Here is a 20,000-nt window from a genome sequence, read left to right on the forward strand (position 1 = left end):
TGAGCAAATTTTCTCGTTTTTAAATGAAAACAACCTTCCTATCATTTGCTGCCGCTGGAAAAAATAAAATAAAAATAAAATAAATTCCCTACCTACCCATGACCTCAACTGACAACCAACAGGAACCAAACTTTTTCTTTTTTTAGGCCTTATATAAATATATTATATATCAAATATACATTACTGGTTATGTGTATGTTACTGGTTGTAACTCTGCTTACTGCTGCTTATTTAGGGATGAATACACACAGTATGTCGTAAAGTGTTAGCAAAGCCACGATTGTGAAACGATTTCCCCCTCAGAAGGTTTCCAAAACACAGCTTCTTTATACAACGAGGTCAAATGACCTGGAGGGAACCCGCTCGAACACAGGTGCTGAGAACGCGTCGCATCAGGCGGAAGGGACGCCTTTCTGGGACGCAGGTAGCGAAGGAGGGGCGGGTGTTGTTGTGTTTTCTTGGGCGGCCGTGGAGCCCCAGACAGTGGCGCCACGGCCCCCCAGAGACCGAGCCGCCGTCTGAAGGCTGCGTACTAAAGTGGCGTCTGAGGCAGAGGACGAGCGCCGCTTTGAAGTCTGCGTGATGAAGCCGATTACCGCAGGTACATTTCCCACTGATGTGTACACAGAGTGTGACCCGCCCGCCACCGACATAATACAGTCTCCACCACCTCTACTAACACCGTCACCACCACCTCTAATACAGTCACCACCACCTCTACTAACACCATCACCACCACCGCTAATGCAGTCAACACCACCACCTCTAACACCGTAACCACTATCTCTAATACAGTCAACACCACCACCTCTAACACCGTAACCACTATCTCTAATACAGTCAACACCACCACTTCTAACACCGTAACCACTATCTCTAATACAGTCAACACCACCACTTCTAACACCATCACCACCACCTCTAATACAGTCAACACCATCCCTACTAACACCATCACCACCACCTCTAACACAGTCACCACCACCTCTACTAACACCATCACCACCACCACCACTAACACCACCACCTCTAACACCGTAACCACTATCTCTAATACAGTCACCACCACCACCACTAACACCATCACCCAGTGGCGGATCTGCCATAAGGCAAACCTAGGCAAGTGCCTAGGGCCCCAACCAAAAAAAAAAAAAAAAAAAACTGAAAAAAAAAAAATATATCTGAAACTGATTTTACTGTGGAGAGTTGAGTGGCAGTGCACTATGGGTTCATTGCGATTCTAAGAGTATTGGGATGGTTATTTGTTTTGTGTACGTGTTTCAAAAATGAGGGCCCCATGTCTATATTTTGCCTAGGGCCCCAAAATGGCTAAATCCGCCCCTGCCATCACCACCACCTCTAATACAGTCAACACCATCCCTACTAACACCATCACCACCACCTCTAATACCGTCAACACCATCACCATCATCACCACCACCGCCCCCAACCCCACCGCCCAAACCAACCGCACCGCCCGCCTCCAACGCCACCTCCCCCCACCACCACCACCACCACCACCATCAATCCCCCCCCCCGCCCACACCCAGGGCACAGCCGCTGGCGGTGACTCCAGGACATGGATATGGTGGCTGCTTAAAGAGATCAAAACAGACACGCACACACACACACACACGCACATCAAAAGCAGCAAAGACGCACACATTCGCGCGCGCACGTCGAAACGCACGGACACACACGCGCTCATATCAAAGAGTACGCACAAGCACACTGCAGCACACTCTTTGGGTGTGTGAGCGTGGGTGTGGATACGTTTCTGTCCGTATGCCTGTCTATCTTTCTGTCCGCACCGCTGTATGTCTGTAGGTATGGTTTATTGTGTGTGTGTGTGTGTGTGTGTGTGTGTGTGTGTGTGTGTGTGTGTGTGTGTGCACCAGCGTATTTGTCTGTGCGTGTGTGTGTATATGTTTGTTTGTGTATGTATGTGAGTGTATGTGTGTATGTATGTGTGCGTGTATGTGTAGGTCTGCATGCCTCTCTCTCTCTCTCTCTCTCTCTCTCTCTCTCTCTCTCTCTCTCTCTCTCTCTCTCTCTCTCTCTCTCTCTCTCTCTCTCTCTCTCTCTCTCTCTCTCTCTCTCTCTCTCTCTCTCTCTCTCTCTCTCTCTCTCTCTCTCTCTCCCCCACACAGATACTCTCAGGTCTCAGGTGAATGATAACTCTCTTAAAGGAATTGCTCTTCTGCTCCAGAATTTCAATGAGTTCACACGGAGAGTGAGAGCGATCGCACGCCGTTGCGCTCACCTGGACTCCCTCCTGACGCGCGTGTAATGCCGAAGTGACAGATGACTTCTATACCTTCTGCAAAGGTCACAGGGAGGAAACTTCTGGGACTGGCGTCTAAACCAAGACCTCTCGGATGTTATTGAAGTAATAACATATGATTTATTTTCTTTCCTAAATTTCTCCCCTTCCCTGATTTTTCTTCCGCACCCTCACTGAGACCGAGTCAATCGATCGCTGTAGTCGTGATCATAACTCGTTCATTCTCTCGCTTTTCCTTTCAAATCTAAACTTTGGTTAAAAATAAGTTGAGCAAAAGTATGATTTGCGTTGCTGGAATTCACTTGACAAAATCAGGTTAAAAGGGGCCGACCTCATTTCCCTAAACGGGGTAAGTTATAGCGGAGAGTGAAACACGACTGAACTGGTGCACGGTTTAAAAAAGGAATAAAAAAGAAAAGGTATAAAAAGTAGGAAAAGACAAAGGCAGAGTCACTGCGGCTAACTGCGATTAACCTCGACTCAGGGGACCTGCCGACATGTGTCTCTTTTGTTCAGAATGTAAATTAAGATAGACTTCACACTCATATAACATCTTTTTAACAGAGAACACAGTATCTAATTGGACGAAACCAATTTACATAGAAAACACGTCTAAAACACCCCAAAAAATATATATTGAATAGACATACACATCTTATCTCTGAGGCAAAGGACTAAAATAAACATATTAGTGTTAACACTCTCTGTTCCCTGCCATTAGGGCATTTTATCTTTACACCTATCAATCTCTCTTCCTTTCCTACCTTCCTTCCTCACTCGCTTCCTTTCTTTCATCTCTCCATCATAATGCTGATAAGAATCCCATTGTCATTGTCAATATGCTTTGAATCAGTGGAGCATATTCCCACATTAATACCCACACACACACACACACACACACACACACACACACACACACACACACACACACACACACACACACACACACACACACACACACACACACACACACACACAGAAACGCAACAATGAGGGGATGATGATGAATGCTACATTTCCACCCTAATCCTTAAGCCTTGACACCGAAGTGGAATTCGCATGCGATATTCCGACACACGCCCGACATATCAAAAAGGCCTGGTTAGAACGCTAGGATCTCACCTCTAGTGGGAAATGGATCACAGAGAGAGTGGGAGAAGTGGAGAGAGAGAGGGTGCGAGAGAGAGAGAGAGAGAGAGAGAGAGAGAGAGAGAGAGAGAGAGAGAGAGAGAGAGCAAGAGACAGACAGACTGACAGACAGAGAGACGGACAAATAGACAGAGATAGAAAGGGAGAGAGAGATAAAGAGAGAGAGAGAGAGAGAGAGAGAGAGAGAGAGAGAGAGAGAGAGAGAGAGAGAGAGAGAGAGAGAGAGAGAGAGAGAGAGAGAGAGAGAGAGAGAGAGAGAGAGAGAGAGCTTGAGAGTCACTGAGAGAGTGTGAGAGAGAGAGCTGGAGATCAGGTTCGGGCGAAACAACGGCTCTAAGCGCACGTGTGTGTGAGCCAGTGTGCGCGCGCGTCTGGAAAGGCAAACTTTGTTTTGGCAGGTGAACAATAGGGGTCACAGGGGTTAACAAGGCCAATCGGTAACCATGGAAACAGCGAGTGCGGGCTCGCTCCTGGGGTTTTTTTAGGGGACACGTCCGGTCTGTCAACTGCAGCCCTCGGGCAGCGAGATATCACAAAGTGATAGCTGGGGGGGGGGGGGGGTGGGGGTGGGCTTCAAAATCAACACTTTGCCGCTAATGCGTTTCAAGTCAGGACAGGGGTCACACTTGAGTGTGTCTCCCTGAACCCATTCCTGAGGTCCGTCGGTTCAAGTGTTTAATTGTGCCGTCGCGGCTGGATCCATCAGGATCATGTGGTCATGACGACCGGCGTCTCACATGCAGATTTCTGTCCGTTGGGTCGATGTGATAAATTGTGAACAAGGTCGTGTTTGAAGAAAAGTGGGGTTCTGGCAATGGAGAAAGAGAACGAAAGCAGACATGAATCAGAGCTTCCAGTGGGCCTGCACACAATCACACACGCACGCACACAGACACACACACACACACGCACACACGTACACACACGCACACATGCAGACAAACAAGCACACACACACACACAATCACAAAGGGAAGCACGAAGGCCCACACAGTCACACATCCCCACACACACACACAGACAGAATCACACACGCACACACTCAGAAGAGTGCACACACACACAAAATCCCACACGTATGCACCCAGACTAGTGCGCACACATACACAAACACACAAAATCCCACACGCACGCACTCAGAGGAGTGCACGCACACACAAAATCACACACTCAATCACACACTCAGACGAATGCACACACACACACACACACACACACACACACACACACACACACACACACACACACACACACACACACACACACACACACACACACACACACACACACACACACACACACACACACACACATCTACACAGATACACAGCTGAATGAAAGAAAACAGTCTTTGTCACAACAGTCTCTTCACCTTTCTCCCAATAAAGTGGAAGTGGAAAGAGCAAAGAAAGTAAAGCGCACCGTGCAAGGCCACCCGTTCCGTTTAAACTTTCAATGGAGGCGCTTTCGCAGACGACAAAGAGGCACATTACCTCGCTGGGGGTATTGAATCAGTTTGGAAGCCAGTTACGATTTGGGCAAAGTATCCCCCCGGGGGAGATATTTGAAGGGGTACGTTTTGTTGTGAGCGAGCACACTAGCATGTCAGGAACTGCAGACGAGCAGAGTGATGTGTGTGTGTGTGGGGGGGGGTGAAGTGTAACAAAAGGGGTTGTGAGGTTTAAACCAAACTCACAGACGCAGACAAAGACGACGAGGAAAGGAGGAGGGGAAAGGAAGTCAAAGGGCAAGGTTTATTCTGTTGGTGCAAACATTGACGGCCATTTTGAACAACTAGACAAGTAAGACGTCAACGTTGACCGCCCGAACCTCCTGATTTACGTCTTTTCAGAGGGGACAAAGCGCCCCTCCCAGTCAGTCAGCAGTACGGGCTGAAAAGCTTTACCACACCAAAAACCTCCAACCTGCTACCTCCAGTTCCTGCTACGGCAACCGGGGGCCAACTCTAAGGTGAGCGGGAGTCAAAGGGCAGCCGTATCAATCTCAGCCTGCGAGGCACCCGAATCAAAAAAAGGCAAGCGCTGAGCAAAGATGGGCTGTATGTCATTCATTCCCACCGGCGACCAGCCCGGGAAACAGACGGGTTTCTGCCCTGTGCCATGACAGGTTAACACCAGCAATTCCACCTGGCTATGGTGTGACCAAGGGGCTGCCATCTTCCCTCCCACTCCTCTCCCCTCCCCCCCCCCCCCCCCCCGCCACTTGCTTGCTTACAAGCCTGTAATAGGCTCATGTAATCACCAGTGGCTGCCTGCGAGCTCTGGACCGATCCTCACGCTCAGGGCCTTTCATTACCGCAGGCAGCGCCTGGCGGCTGAAATATCAAACGCTTCCCTCTGGCCCCGGGGCCTGACACTCTGGTTGGCTTGCGGCAGAAGGCTCCCTCCGGCGTGCGGGAGACCGCGTGCGAGCAGGTGGCCTCACGGAGGCGTGCTGAGCTACGCTCGAAAAACCAGCGTGAGGCGAGTGAACGTGTTTTATGGTGGACTCGGCGCAGATTCCTGCTTTTGTCCTCCGAGCCACACAATCGCGTGCATGACCTGTAGTAGGGAATATCAGCGAGTACACGGCACGATCACAGCCGCTGTCGGCGACTCACGTGAACATTTCTCCGGCATATTACCAGGTATGCTTAATGTTTATCAGAGGAAATTATGATATAACTGCTGGGATGTCATTACACCGTGACGTCATTTACAAGTTGCCTTATGTTAATGAATAACTTATCATCAATCAAGTATTGATTTATCAGCCTTTAGTTAACAATGAAGTAATCATTAACAACACATTACTATACAACTTAGATGATGGATAATTGCTATTGAGGAACCCTATTTTACCACTAGGTGTGATCTTGATAAATCATTTCAAGCCATGACATGATCTACCCTCTCACATCACGAGTGAAAGTGTCCACCCAGATGTGTGATCAATCGATTTGCCAGCTGCACCCTCGGATTTTTACCAAATGGAAGGCTGATCTATCCATCATACATCTGGTTGGACAAACCAACTCGTGGTGACAGTGGAGGGTCAATTTTGACAGAGCTTGTAATGGCTGATCAACATCACAGCTGGCGGAGAAATTAGTTTCCTTTAACATAGAAATGAATAATCATCTACAAAAGTGTTATTCCGTTTTTTCAATTAGGTCATCATTAACTGGAGGCTTACACTAGTTCATCATTAACTAATCGCTTATTAATGACTTCTGACTGAACATTATTATAAAGTGATTCCATTGTTATTTTTTACATCAGTTATGTAAAAGCCAGTACTCAAAGCTGGCGTGGAGAGATAAAGACATAAATAACAACCACCATTACCACAACAACTTTCTTCAGTCAAAGCTGAAATGTTCGCTTTGGTGAGCTAACCTCAGAACACCTCTAACCACACAATTCATAATTCAAACTTTTCGTACTGGACTTCTTTTCAAGGTAATGATTCACTGTTGTGCTATCACTATTAAGCTATTCTCTGTGGATCGCGAAGCAGATGAGACAGAGCACAGAACCCGTTCTACGGCGCTGTTAAATCCCCAGAGCTGCAGGATTTGATGTTGTGGTTTTTTTGGTACAGGCAGAAGTGGCATAACGCTGGGTTTTAAACAGAAGTATTTTAGGCTTCTTACAGATAGTGACACTTCCACAGAGACAATCTTTGTCTCTGCTGCTCAAACTGCCTGTTGGATAACACCCAAAGTGTTTCACACACATCACTCCCCCCCCCCCCCCCCCCTTCAGCTTCTCCTTTCCTCACCCCTCGGCATCAGACTTGTATTGCCAGGTACTCTTTCACATACAAGGACTTTGTTATGGTGCATGGTGGGATAAAGACCAGACATACAAAACACAACCACATCAAAATATGTGTCAGATAAAACAGAGCATATAAAGAAAATAGAGAGCTCTGCCTCGCTTACAACAAAACAGTTTCCCTCTCCCTCTCTCTCTCTTCCACTTTCTCCCTCACACAGTCACATAATATCCGCACATTATATATATATATATATATATATATATATATATACTGTATATATCTATATATCTATACACACACGCACACACACATTGTCCTTCTCTCTCTCACTTTCAGTATCTCCCTCTTTCACTCATTCTCTCCCTCTCTTCCTCACTGTTCAGTCTCTCTCTCTCTCTCTCTCTCTCTCTCTCTCTCTCAATCTCTCTCAATCTCTCTCTCTCTCTCCTCCACACAGATACATTCACACATTGTAATCTATACGATCAGCAACTGAGCCGGTAAGCATTAAATAATCTTCCACAAAAGACGCTCATGCTTCTGGATCCGCCGCTGCCGCTCAGAGACTCCATCCATCAGGACAGGCGTCCACCCTGAACCGTCTCAGTGTTCTATTTGCATCAAAAAAAACACTGCTTCTCTGAACCGGGCCCCAGAACTGGAGCAGCCAAGTCACTTAGGACAACAGAGATACTCGCAGTCTGTGCAATGGGAAGACAAGAACTGGCAGATTCGTGGCGTAGGCTACGGGGAATGATCCCGTCGACCGCCGGAAAGACCCTGTTCATGCTAATTGAGCCTTAAGCGAACAAAGGGGTGGGCGTGATTGACAGCGTGGCCCAATGCAGGACAAGACACTCAGCCTTTGTTTTTGTTCGAACCCCGCCGAGGCGCCTGTGGCCTTGTCTGTCTCACAAACAAAACAGTGGGCCGGGAGAGCCAGCAGCGTGAATTTAGAGAGAGGTTTTTCAGGGCATCTTAAACCTTTACCTGAGATAACATCGTTCAATTCAACACGTCACGTAACCCTATGAGGCCGGCAGGCAGGCGCCCCCCCCCCCACGGACAAATGGCTGTCCAAATCTGGTCTGTTTTTCCCGGGCTTCCGAAACAGCGCCTGCGGCGGTGCATTAGCGCGTCAAGGTGGCAGAGCTTTGTTAAATGGATCAAGTACTTATTCCCGAGAACCATTAGCTTTCACGCCGAGCGGCTAAGTAAGAGCGCCGTGCTGTCCTATAACGCGGCTCCGTCTTTCCTTGACAATATAGAAGTCTGACAGTGAGATGAAACGAAGCAAAAAAGAGGTTGGAGTGAAGGAAAAAAAACTATTGATGAAGACGGCGTTCGCGGAACACATCGATCCTTGGCAGAAGACGAAGAAAAATAAATGTATTCAAAAGTGACTTTGAACACCGACCCATTTTCTTTCCCTAGATGACATCACATCCTGGTGACTCTATCCTGAGAAAGCAGTGCTCTCATTTATCTTTTTTTTGCACGGAATCGAGCAAGAGAGCGTTTTTTTGGGGGGGGACTCATCAAAGCCATTAGTTCTACACGTCCCATGATGCGAACGTTACAGCTGCAAATGACTGCTACTCTGGCAGCCGTGCTACCGGTAATTATTTTGTCTCTGGGGACGAACTAAAAAAAGGTTTGTTTGGTAGAGATTTACCAGCGATAATGGGGATGAAAATGGATGAAGACTTGGCATATTACACAGGTCGTTTGATGTCAGGTTTATTAATAATAACAACAACAGCTTGCTTGTGGCTAGCATCACGCCTGTTACCAGCAGTACCTTCATGTCTTCTCTACGATTTTAAATTTGCCCTGTTTGTTATGTTTTTTGTTTCGGCCCGACAAAGGAACGCCTGTTTGCTCATATTTCCCAGTAAAATACCGACTCTGATTTTTGCACAGTTTGAGTTGAATGAGCAGGCGCTGTCCTACCGTCGTCCTGGACGGAGAACATGAAGTGGTCCGAGGTGACGTTCTCCTGGGGACGCAGCACGTAGCACACCTGCAGCTCGTCGATGTCGGCTGAAAGGAGAACCCAGAATCATATCGTTAGAACCGGTGAACAGCGCTGGTGAAATGGGACGACAACGTAACGGAACGCCCCCCGCCCAAACAACAAATACAGACATGAATCCTAACCCCTAATTAACCACTACGGGATACTTATATATTCATATTCATGAAGCAATCGACTAAAATCTCTTTTGTAATACCTGCACATTTGACTATTTATATATTATTGAAACGATCGGCCTGTTCGAATCATTCAATCCAAGTAAAAATAACACCTCAATCAGACGGCGCACATTAAAGCACGCATTTCTTTGAAATGTTAAGCAAGAATCCTGCGTGTGAACACTCAAGCTGTGCTCAAATATATCCCTTTATTCTCCCCACACTTCAAGGGCCTCGCAGGCATGCCTGTCTGTCAGCATAACGTTGAAACCACAGCACAAGTGGGCCAGCGGGGGTGTCCGTCCACAATCACACTCTGACTCAACTTCCTTATCAACCCTCAGCACCTTCGACCCCCTCTTAATAACCACGAGAGAGACAGACAGTCATACACCCTAAACCGGGAGAGAGCGAACTTCATACACGCCCTGCTGCTAATCCTAGACGACTGAAGCTGTAGAGGCCATCAGAAAATGGTGAAGACCTCCCAAACCCTGTGTGGTCGCCTGCCAGGAAGTCTTTTAACCACCAGGTGACGAAGGATCGTCAAAATAACACACGGGCAACCAGGAATGTTAAAAACAGGATTCTAAGCAGGGGGTGCACCTGCATTGGCAGCTGTTTTTCCTGTCCTTGACTTCTGTTTGAATTACAGAGCTGTGTTTATCCTTTTCCATCAGGCTCCGGGATAGTTTATTACAGTGTAGCGGAAGCCATAGACACATGAAAGGCCCGGTCCCTGAGTGGCTCCGAACCAGCGGCTGACAGACTCCTACAACAGTAAACACCATCCCTTGTTCAGCCGAGCCCCAAAGCCGTGAACACAACTTGCCACACATTTACCGATCATTAGAATGGAAAATTACGGAGGGATTAACAAAATATCCTACCAGGATTATCTGCCCTGTACTATATTTGTATATAAATAACAGGTTTATGTGGCGATGCGATTGAGCAGTTTTGTGGTTTGAAATCAGACTTGCAATTCTGACATGAAGGTCTTTCATTTTTTGTGACAGGGTTAGAAATGTGAGCTGTGTTTGAACACTGGATTGAAACCGAGTGTGTTCACATTAAAGAAATGGTAACAAGGAATCAACATTGGAAAATGAATTGGGGCACGTGGTATAGGGAGAGAAGACAATGGCAGAGGGAGTCAACAGGGTGAGCTGTGGGGGCACTTTCATCATCAAATATTTAAAGGAGAAGCCACACGGGACCTGCCCTGGAAATCGGATGTGTAAATACAGACTGAGGGATAGTCTCTTTCACTCGGCTGCGTTCTCTGACGAGCATGCTTGCTTTCCATCTCTCTCTCTCTTTCTCCCTCTTCTCTCCCCCTCTCTCTCTCCGTCTCTCTCTCTCTGTGTGTGTGTCACTCTCCCCGTCCCTCTCTTTGTCTCCCTCCTCTCTCTTCCTTACTGTTCAGTCTCCTTCTGTCTTTCACTCCTCTCTCTCTCTCTCTCTCTCTCTCTCTCTCTCTCTCTCTCTCTCTAACTGTTCAATCTTATTCCCCTCTCCCTCTCTCCCTCTCTCTCTTTCCCTGTCTCTATCTTACAAGACTTTCCAAAATTCTGCCCTTAGAACTAAGAGTGCCAGGGGCTTAGTGGCGGCTATATGGCTAAATAACTGGGTGGTTGGAGACTGGTTCTTTTTCTTCCTCGCTCTCTTCCTTCAGCGCGGCTAACCCCCACTCAACCTCTCGCCCTACCTCTTTACGGCTCATTGCGCTATATCACACACACACACACACACACACACACACACACACACACACTGCTCTCCACTGGGTCCTCTCTCAGGGCGGGCACTCAGTCTCTGCCCTTAACCCATCACCAGAACCTGCTTTTCTGTCTTTCCCTTCTGCACAAATCCAATGGATTGTACACCAGCTCAGAGCGGTTCACAGGAGCACCCCAACGGTAATTGCACTACGTTCCTCAGCCTGAATCCAACAGCCCAGCAGCCTTATTGATCAGCCCCCTATTACACTCAATAGATCACAGGAGCATAGCACAGACACTAATTGAACGCTCGCCTTTTTATTCTCACTGCCCTCAAACACGCTGCGTGACGCGTGTTGGAAGCATGTCCCGCGTCGGCTCAAATCATATCCGGACGCACAGCGAAACAGTGGACGTCGGGGAGACGGATCGATGGCGAATAAAACGTCAAGACGGTCGGTGTGCTCCGACGGCGCCTTGTCACTGCCTGCACGGCGCCTGACCTTTCCCGCTTGATCCCTCTGCTCAGGCGCCACGCTTCATTTAACAAACCGCTGTACCGCGGCCCGAAGGGGGAACCTCTCCCCTCGCAGAGCCGCGGCTGTAAATTATTCATCCTAAAACCTCCATAAGCCATTTACGTGACGCGGCGAGTCCGACCCCGTGCTTCCGCACGTTAATTATGATTTGATGATCAAGGCACGTCTAAATCAGGCCCATGAATTAACTATTAACATATCCAAGCCAGGGGTTGTCAAAGACGGGGTGATTCATGTCCTCCATATGGCGAGGTCGTCCTCATTGTGCGTTGAAACCACCGCAGGCGGTAGGGTTCAGGGAGGGTTGAGACTGCACTGTTTTCTCTGGATTGTGTGTTGGGGTGATGTATGCGGTTTTAACGATAATAAAGTCAACGGAGGGATTGTGGGCATGATGTTATCGACTGACTGTTTTCGTAGTGTAAATAAGAAGTAGTATAATATATATTTATACTAGTTTCCCCGCTGCAGACTAAACGCAGAAGTGTGTCTAACATTATATCCAGGCACAACCGAAAAACAGTAGTAACAAGTACAAACAGATGTTAGGAAATAAACAAACATCCCAAAAGACATGAATGATCAAAAATCCGGTCTCATGTTGAAAAATGTGATACTCAAATATTATTTGACGTCATAAAAAGCATAATTTCATTACACTTTAGATAAAACGTTTTACCTTGGCTGAACATGCTGAGGGAGTCGTTCCCGCGTCCCACGTGGATGATGTCACCGTGCAGGGGCCGGGTGGTGATGTGGAACATCAGGGAGGCCGGCTCGCTGTCTAGGTCCTCCGCCTTCAGCACCTTGGAGCTGAGGGTGTAGCCCAAATGACCCGTGGACACCGTCACGAGGGTGGGCGCCCCTCTGTTCACAACCATCTGGGGGACGCCGTTGTCCAACGACAGGATGGCGATCTGCATGGTTTGAGGGCGGCGGGTCTCGAACACGGTGTTGGGGAACACGTAGAAGTCCGAGTGAGTGCCGTCCGTGATGGTGAAGGAGAACGAGTCTTCCGGCGACTTGTCGTGCTTGTCGTGTTTGTAGCTGATGAGGTTTTCGTTGAGGTCCTGCTTGGTGAAGCTGGTGACAGGCGTCGATCCGTTGTAGAGCAATTTCCCGTGAACCGGGTGCTGAGTGACGGAGAACTTCAGCATCTTCTCCGCCGTGTCCTGGTCCTCTACGTTGAGCTCAAAGGGCGTGATGAGCTTACTCTCTCCCTCGGTGACCAGCAGATTATTAATCGTTAAGACCGGTTTCTTGTTGTCCACGTCGACGATGGACACTCGGAAGGTTCTGAACACCGGGTTAAACCCGTCGGTGACCTCGAATTCAAAACTGTCCATTTTGACCTCGTCGTCAGAGGTGTGGAGGTAATAGATCTTACTCCCGGCCAGTTGGAGCTGAGTGAACGACGCAATGGGCATCCCAGGTGTGTCCGTACACTCTAAATGGCCCCTCACTGGGGCCCTGGTGATGGTGAAGACCAGGTGCTCGTCAGGGCTGTTGAGATCGGTGGTGCTCAGAAGGTCTGTGGTCAGCATCACTCGGCCCCCTTCTTTGAGGGAAACCCCTTTGCTGATCACGTCAGGGAAGACCATGTCTATGCTGCCGACGGTGACGTAGAAGTACCGGTCGATCAGTGGGTTCATGCCGTCTGTGACGTCGAATTTGACCAGGTCCCGTATGCCCTCCTGACCGTTGTGCATGTAGGCGATTGACCCTTCGTCGACCTCGGCCTGGGTGAAGTTCATTCCCAGCGTTATGTTCTCTAGCGCACCGGAAGGCGTGGTCCTCTGTAGAAGGCCCTGACCGGGTCCAAACCGAATGATATAAGTGAGTGTGCTATCATCTGAATCTAGATCTGTAGCCTTAAGAAGTTTGTTGTTGATCTCTTTCGACTCCCCTATTTCTACCTCCAGGCCATCATTAATCACCATTCTTGGGGTTTCGTCGTCGACGGCGATGATCAAAACCAACACTGTTTTCTGCACAGAATATTTTCCGTCACTGAGAATCACTTCAAAGCTGTCCTCGACTGTTTCAGAGTCGTCGTGCTCATAAATGATACTCGAAGCTTCCCTAATCTGCTCCAGAGTGAAGTTGCTCACCAAGAAAGAGCCTGTGGATAATTGGTTCAGAATTGCCCCGTGTTTGGGAGGTTTAGAAATGATGAACGTCAGATCTTCAGGTGGAATGTCGGCGTCGGCTCCGTTCAGAAGTGGTGTGTCTATAATAATATTCATCCCTTCCATGACTACAATTTCCCGTGTGAAAATCTCAGGCTTCTCGTCATTGGTGGGGATTATCACAATGGGGAAGAACAAGGTCTCGGAAAACTGAACGCCATCGGAGCATCTGAACGTGAATCGGTCCTCTACGGGCTCGACTCCTTTGTGAATACTTTGGACAAAGTAGATGTTCCCTTCTCTCACGTCCCGGATGGTGAAAGCACTAACAGCTGTTCCTGTCCTAGACTTCTCTGAGCCTGGGGCAGGAGAGATGTTTTCCACGTACCCAGCAGTGGGTTGGACGATGATGGTGCACAGGATGTCTTCAGAGGGGGTGTCGTTGTCATCAGCGTCCAAATACTGAGGCCCGATGTTGTACTTCTCGCCTTCAATGACGCTGAACTCAAGCACGACGTCTACTCTGGGGGCCTGGTTGTCCACCGGGAGAATAGTTATGGTGACGCGAACTCCGTCGATCCGATTCCCGCCTACGGTCCACTCCTCGGACATATCGGTGAGACTCAGATTGAAGCCGTCCTGAAGAGACGCGACCCCTATCTCGCCGCCGGTGTGAGCGTACACCACAAAGCCGTTGATTATGTCGGCCTGTGTGAACCTGGAGGCGGGCACGCCCTTGACCAGTACCTCCCCCATGGTGGGCGGGTCTTCCACGATGAAGGTCAGCTGGAGGTCGTCGGTGTCCACGTCGCTGCCTTGGATGACGTTGGTGGTGATTTCCGTGGCGCCGTTTTCCAACACGTCCACGTGGGACCCGACGGTCCCCACGGGGAGGCTGAGGGTGGGGGTCTCGTCGTCCACGGGCTTCACCCCGACGCGCACCGTCACCGTGACGACGTGGATGCCGTCGCTGACGTCCAGCAGGAACTCGTCGCTCACCGTCTCGTCTCCGTTCTGAATGTAGGACAGCCTACCCTCGGAGATGTCCTCCAGGTTGAAGGCCTGCCCTTTGCCGAGGTCGGTGAAGGCCAGCTGGACCTGGCCGTGTTTAGGCGCCTGGCTGAGGTTGAAAGTGATCTTCTTACTGTCGGTGTCAGGGTCCTCGCAGTCCAGCTCCGCGGCGGACAAGATGTGCACGCCCCGCTCAAACACAGAGAAGCCGGTGTTGGTAATCTGAGGGGGTTTGTTGTTGACCGGCTGGAGGAAGATGATGAAGATGCCCTCCACACTATTGCCGGCCGTGTCTTCTACAGAGTAGCTGAACTGCACTACATGGGTCGTGATGCCAAGCTCCACGTCGGGGGGGCTGTAGGAGATCTTGTGGTGGTTTATTTGGGCTTGGGTGAACTCGGTGACCTCCCGATCGGGGCTGTCCGTCAGGACCAGGGTTCCGAACACGACCGGGTGGTTCTCGTCCATGTCGGTGGGGGGCTGGACCACGACGTATTTGAGATCGCGGTCCTCCGAGTCTAAGTCGGTGTATCGGAGGACGTCCTTGTGGAACGCGGTGAGCTGGTACTCGTGAACGGTCATCTGCAAGGTGGTGCCGGGGAACATCTCGGGGGGGACGTCATCGATGGGTAACACCCGAACGATGAACGTGCTCGGCCCCGACTCGTTCGGCGGGTCGTTGTCGTCCTGAACGGTGAACACAAACTGATCCGTCACCGTGTCCGTGGCGTGGGGGCCCGTGTGCTTGTAGAACACCTTCCCGTCCGTGATGTCCTTCTGCTGCCACTGCGTCACCTCCTTCTCGTAGACCTCGTCCTCCGCGTTGAACCTCCAGGAGGACGGGTCCGCGGGCGCGTCCGACTGCCTCAGGAGCACCACGCCGATGGCGGACAGCGGAGGGACGACGGTGAACCTGATGGTGGAGTCCTCCGAGTCGATGTCGGCCGCGCTGAGCGTGGGCGTGGAGATGGGCATCATCTGGTTCTTAAACAGCACCAGGCCCGTGTTGGCGTTGATGATGGGCGGCTCGTCGTCGGTGGGAACCACCGTGATGGGGAAGAGGAACTCCACCTCGTTCTTGCCGTCGGACATCTTGAAGATGATGTTGTCGCTGTAGGTGTCGCTGCCGTCGTGCTGGTACACCACCAGCCCCGAGGTCAGGTCGGACGGCGTGAAGAACTTCCGCTGGAGGCCCAGCACCCTGAGGTCGCCGTGGCGCAGCCCGTCGACCACGGTGATGCGCACTCCGTCCAGGTTGTCCTCGTCGCTGATCTCCAGGTTCTTGGACGTGAAGAGCGGCCGGGACTGGCCCTCGTACAGCAGCTGGCCGGTGTTGCGGGTCACCACGGGCGCCATGGAGTTCATAGGTTTCACGACGATCATGAAGGCGAACGGGTCTGAGAGGGCCCCGTCTGTGTCCACCACCTCGAACTCCAGCTGAAAGATCCTCTCGGTGTCTGAGTCGAGGCTGGGGGGTTTGTACGCTATTTTGAGCTCCATCAAATCTCTCTGGTAGAAAGACGTGATTGGGAGGTTTCTGTCATCGGTGCTGACTATGTAGCCCTCTTCGTACGAGAGGGGAGAGGTGATGTTGAATATGAGCTCGTCCGGGTCTGACTCAGCGTCTTCAGCAGCAATCATGTCAGGGGTGAGAGCTGTCAGAACAAATTGGCTCACTTCCATCATCATCATGGACACGAAGCTCGGCTTTGGCGGCGTGTTCTCCTCTCCCTCTCTGATGCGAATCATCAGATGGAAATATTCTTGTTTGACTAAATTGCCTTCCGTGTCGTGCAGTCCCACCACCATGGGAGCATAATCTCTATTTGGGGATTTACGGTTGAACGTGTGCTCGTAGCGAATGTCAGCCTGGGTGAATTCATCACAGTCCATCATGTTCGCAAGTTTCCCCCCGTCGATGAGTTTTCCATATCTGGGTAGCTCACTGCCACTGGACAGAGAGGTCACCTCGCATCTGTGAGACACTCTGTCATATGTGAATTCTAACACCTTTTTGTCAATCGGGTTACTTATCCCTTTGAAATTATCAACAGTCAGAGGCATGTTTTTGGTGAGCAATTCTAGCTGCGTAAAGATCACCTCTATTTCCATCATGAACGGGATGATAACGGTCTCTGTTTGCGTGTCGTACCTCAATTGCAGCCTCACCCGGTCCTTAGCAGGGCTCCTCGACCCGAAGTGAGAGTAGTTCACGTCGTTAGGACCGAAATCACACGGAAACTTTTTGGGAGAGAGTTGCCCGGGTCTCTGTGACAGCGGGTCGTTATCCAGAACTGTGATGCTGCACTGATCGCCAGGCTCGGTCTGAATAACCAGATCGTTTACGGGGTCAATGAACACAGTTCTCCCGAAAGGCACTCGTACTTCGTTATTGGCGACCAAAATCGTATCTTCTGACAGTTCAGACCTCAGTGCATAAGATAATCCCGAGCTGTCCGGCTGCGACCAAACAATACCTGTGCCACAAAAACACAGGAGAAGTCCATAGTAGAGCATCGTGGCAGCGGATGGTTCCCCCTAAAACGACCCGAAACAGTCACTATAATATCCGAGTGATGATTAAAAAGTCCGCTTCTAAAACACAGCATCCACTGCGAGCGGAGTCACAACATGTCCAGGAGAGGACTCCGGTACGAGCGTTAGTCTGGGAGGCGACATGGGCAACTCAGCTAAAACAGCGAGGAGTTTTAACTTCAAGCACTGCCAGCCGGCGTGAATCCCCCCCCGCCCCTCTGTGTGCTTTATTGGCCCATCCTGAAAGGCTTGTTTCCTCCGCCTCTTTGTGAATGGATAGCTGCGCTGACATTCTCGGAGAGGTGGGGTCTGAGCATCCGTCCGCGATCACCGTTCACATCCAGCTGATTACACTGAGGATCGTGCCTGTAAAGCAGAAGGACAGAGAGAGCGGGAAACAGAGTGAACAGAGGGAGGGCGGATGTGTGTGTGTGGGGGGGGGGGGGGGGGGGGGGGGGGGACTGAATAGAAGAAAAATAATGTAAACAAACAATAAACATGTTCTTTCGGGACAGTGGATCCAGTCATTCTGATTGAATCGAGTGCATGTGTGTAGATGGTTGTGTGCGTGCGTGCGTGCGTGCGTGTGTGTGTGTGTGTGTGTGTGTGTGTGTGTGTGTGTGTGTGTGTGTGTGTGTGTGTGTGTGTGTGTGTGTGTGTGTGTAAGCAATGGAGAGAGAATAAGCTGGAGAGAGGGAGATAGCGAGGGAGAGAGGTGTGAGAGAGAGAGAGAGAGAGATGAAGAGAGAGAGAGAGTGAAAGAGATAGCTGAGAGAAAGAAAGGGGGAGAGTGAAATGGAGAGAGAAAGAAAGAGAGAGAGAGAGAGAGAGAGAGAGAGAGAGAGAGAGATGAAGAGAGAGAGAAGAGAGAGTGAGAGAAAGAAAGGGGGAGAGTGAAATGGAGAGCCAGAGAGAGAGAGAGAGAGATAGCTTTTATCAGATAGAGAGACAATAATAACAAAAAGCGCTGACCTTCCCTCCAGCCAAAGTTGTTTTTATGAATCTCCCTGTAGACCTGGAAGCGATGACCCTGCCGTTATCAATCGAGATGGTAAAGATGTATGCCGAAAATAAAACCTCACCGCATCACCACAGGCAACAAAGGGGCCAGAGTTGAGGTCTCCAGAAGAGATAAACGGCATTTATTGTTTTCAAGTAAAGTCTCAGATGAAACACAGAGAAGGGGAGAATTGTGGGACAGTAGGCAACAAACCTGCAACCTGCTGAAACGGAAGTACACCCTCACTCTCATAGCGCTAGCTCACATGTCGCTTGCCTGTGATTAGATATAAGAGAATATAGGTTTAACAATTCAATATTAAACAACAGTGGCTGAGGACACAACGTTTGACCCCGTGGAATCAACCGTTTTTGCCGTTCACAACTCTGAACGGCTCGCACATAAGAGCAGGCTACTTGTTGATTACAGGCTAAGCTGTTTCTTGTTATTTCGTTCAGAAGATCCTTATTAGGCAAGATCACAGAGTGCGAGCACCTGGGTCTCCGGTCCATGATGGTTCCCACCATTCGCTAGCCGGCTCCAAACTACCCCTGTTTTCTTCCGAAAAAGTAAAAGAGGCTCATACATCGGCCTTGTTTTATGGCCTTAAAGATGACGTCCTTATCAAATATAGCTTCTGAATCAAGGACAAGCGTGTTAACACCTTGACGGGAGCACTAATGCAACTTTTATGAATGCCTGGGAGGATGTGTCAAAGTCGTCACATCCTTCAAACACAATCCGTTGAGATAATCTGGGACCCGGAATTAAATGGAACAAGTTGCTGGTGACAACAAAAAAAAAACACAAAAGGGGTTTGACGACGTTACTCATCCCAAATCAGAGTTGACTGGCGGAGGTGTTCTGGTTCATTTGAATACAACTTTCAGCAGCCAAAATATACAACTCCTTTCCCAGCAGTGCAGTGAACACACTCGTTACAGAGTGTAGGCTCTCTGAAAGACGCCGTTAGTCTTAACGAACATGACATTTTGTTCATTTTGCTGGCAAGGCGCTGTTCATAGCGAGGCACAGAAATAGCACTTGTTCCGCGGGCGTCTCGCCGCTGTGACCTTTAGCTCGATGTATCTCTTAGCTTCGGTGTCCACCTCCACCTCCACCTCTCTCCGCGGTGATGGTGCGCAACAAACCTCCGCCCCTTAACCCGGTGAAGCGATACATCTTGGGAAATGTCAGCCGCAGCATGTCCACAACGGCCACTCTTCTACAGATGCGTACACATTGAACACGGTGAACGTATCGCAGGGAAAATGAGCTAGCTTTAAGAACTCTAACTTTATTTAGCCTTTTATTGTTTTATCCAAAATATTTGTATTTGCGCTAATTCTATGTCATTAATAAGCTGGCCATCTGGGCGAGGGATCCCTGCAGTCAGACTGGACATTGGGGATCAAACCCAGAGCCTGTGTTTAAGATCTTAGGCAGGTCTATATATATTATATACATGTATCCAGACCCGTGGAATGGTATCATTCCTTCACCAGTGTGCAGACTGTGAGACCGCTTCAGACGAAAATCCTTCACACAATCTCTAGTTGACGTTTGGTTTCCCTTCCCACTGTAATTTTCCCTTCATCCTAACTTCGAGCAGTAACAACACCATCATGGAAATATTTCCCCAGTTTGTTT

The 20,000-nt window shown here is 49.5% G+C and overlaps 1 protein-coding gene across 1 annotated transcript; it reads right to left on the reverse strand.

Moving 5' to 3' along the window:
* Positions 1-7,836: 7,836 nt before the first annotated feature.
* LOC130386125 (FRAS1-related extracellular matrix protein 2-like) lies at positions 7,837-17,499 on the reverse strand. The gene is made up of 3 exons (XM_056594903.1): positions 12,355-17,499; positions 9,170-9,259; positions 7,837-7,874 (listed from the first exon to the last, which is right to left on the reverse strand). The coding sequence occupies exons 1-3, from the start codon at positions 17,330-17,332 to the stop codon at positions 7,837-7,839; spliced, it is 5,106 nt and encodes a 1,701-aa protein (XP_056450878.1). The 5' UTR covers positions 17,333-17,499.
* Between the last annotated feature and the right edge of the window lie 2,501 nt (positions 17,500-20,000).

This window comes from Gadus chalcogrammus, chromosome 7, assembly GCF_026213295.1.
Source record: "Gadus chalcogrammus isolate NIFS_2021 chromosome 7, NIFS_Gcha_1.0, whole genome shotgun sequence".
NCBI classification, from domain to species: Eukaryota; Metazoa; Chordata; class Actinopteri; order Gadiformes; family Gadidae; genus Gadus; species Gadus chalcogrammus.

Bases quoted from the DNA above. Each gene is read 5' to 3' on its own strand.
- LOC130386125 (XM_056594903.1), bottom strand. From the start codon at position 17,332: ATGCTCTACTATGGACTTCTCCTGTGTTTTTGTGGCACAGGTATTGTT. The intron at 9,260-12,354 runs GTAAAACGTTTT...TTCTCCTTTCAG, and splicing joins CCTCAGCATGTTCAGCCAAG to CCGACATCGACGAGCTGCAG. The intron at 7,875-9,169 runs GTAGGACAGCGC...TGGCTGCTCCAG, and splicing joins GTTCTCCGTCCAGGACGACG to TTCTGGGGCCCGGTTCAGAG.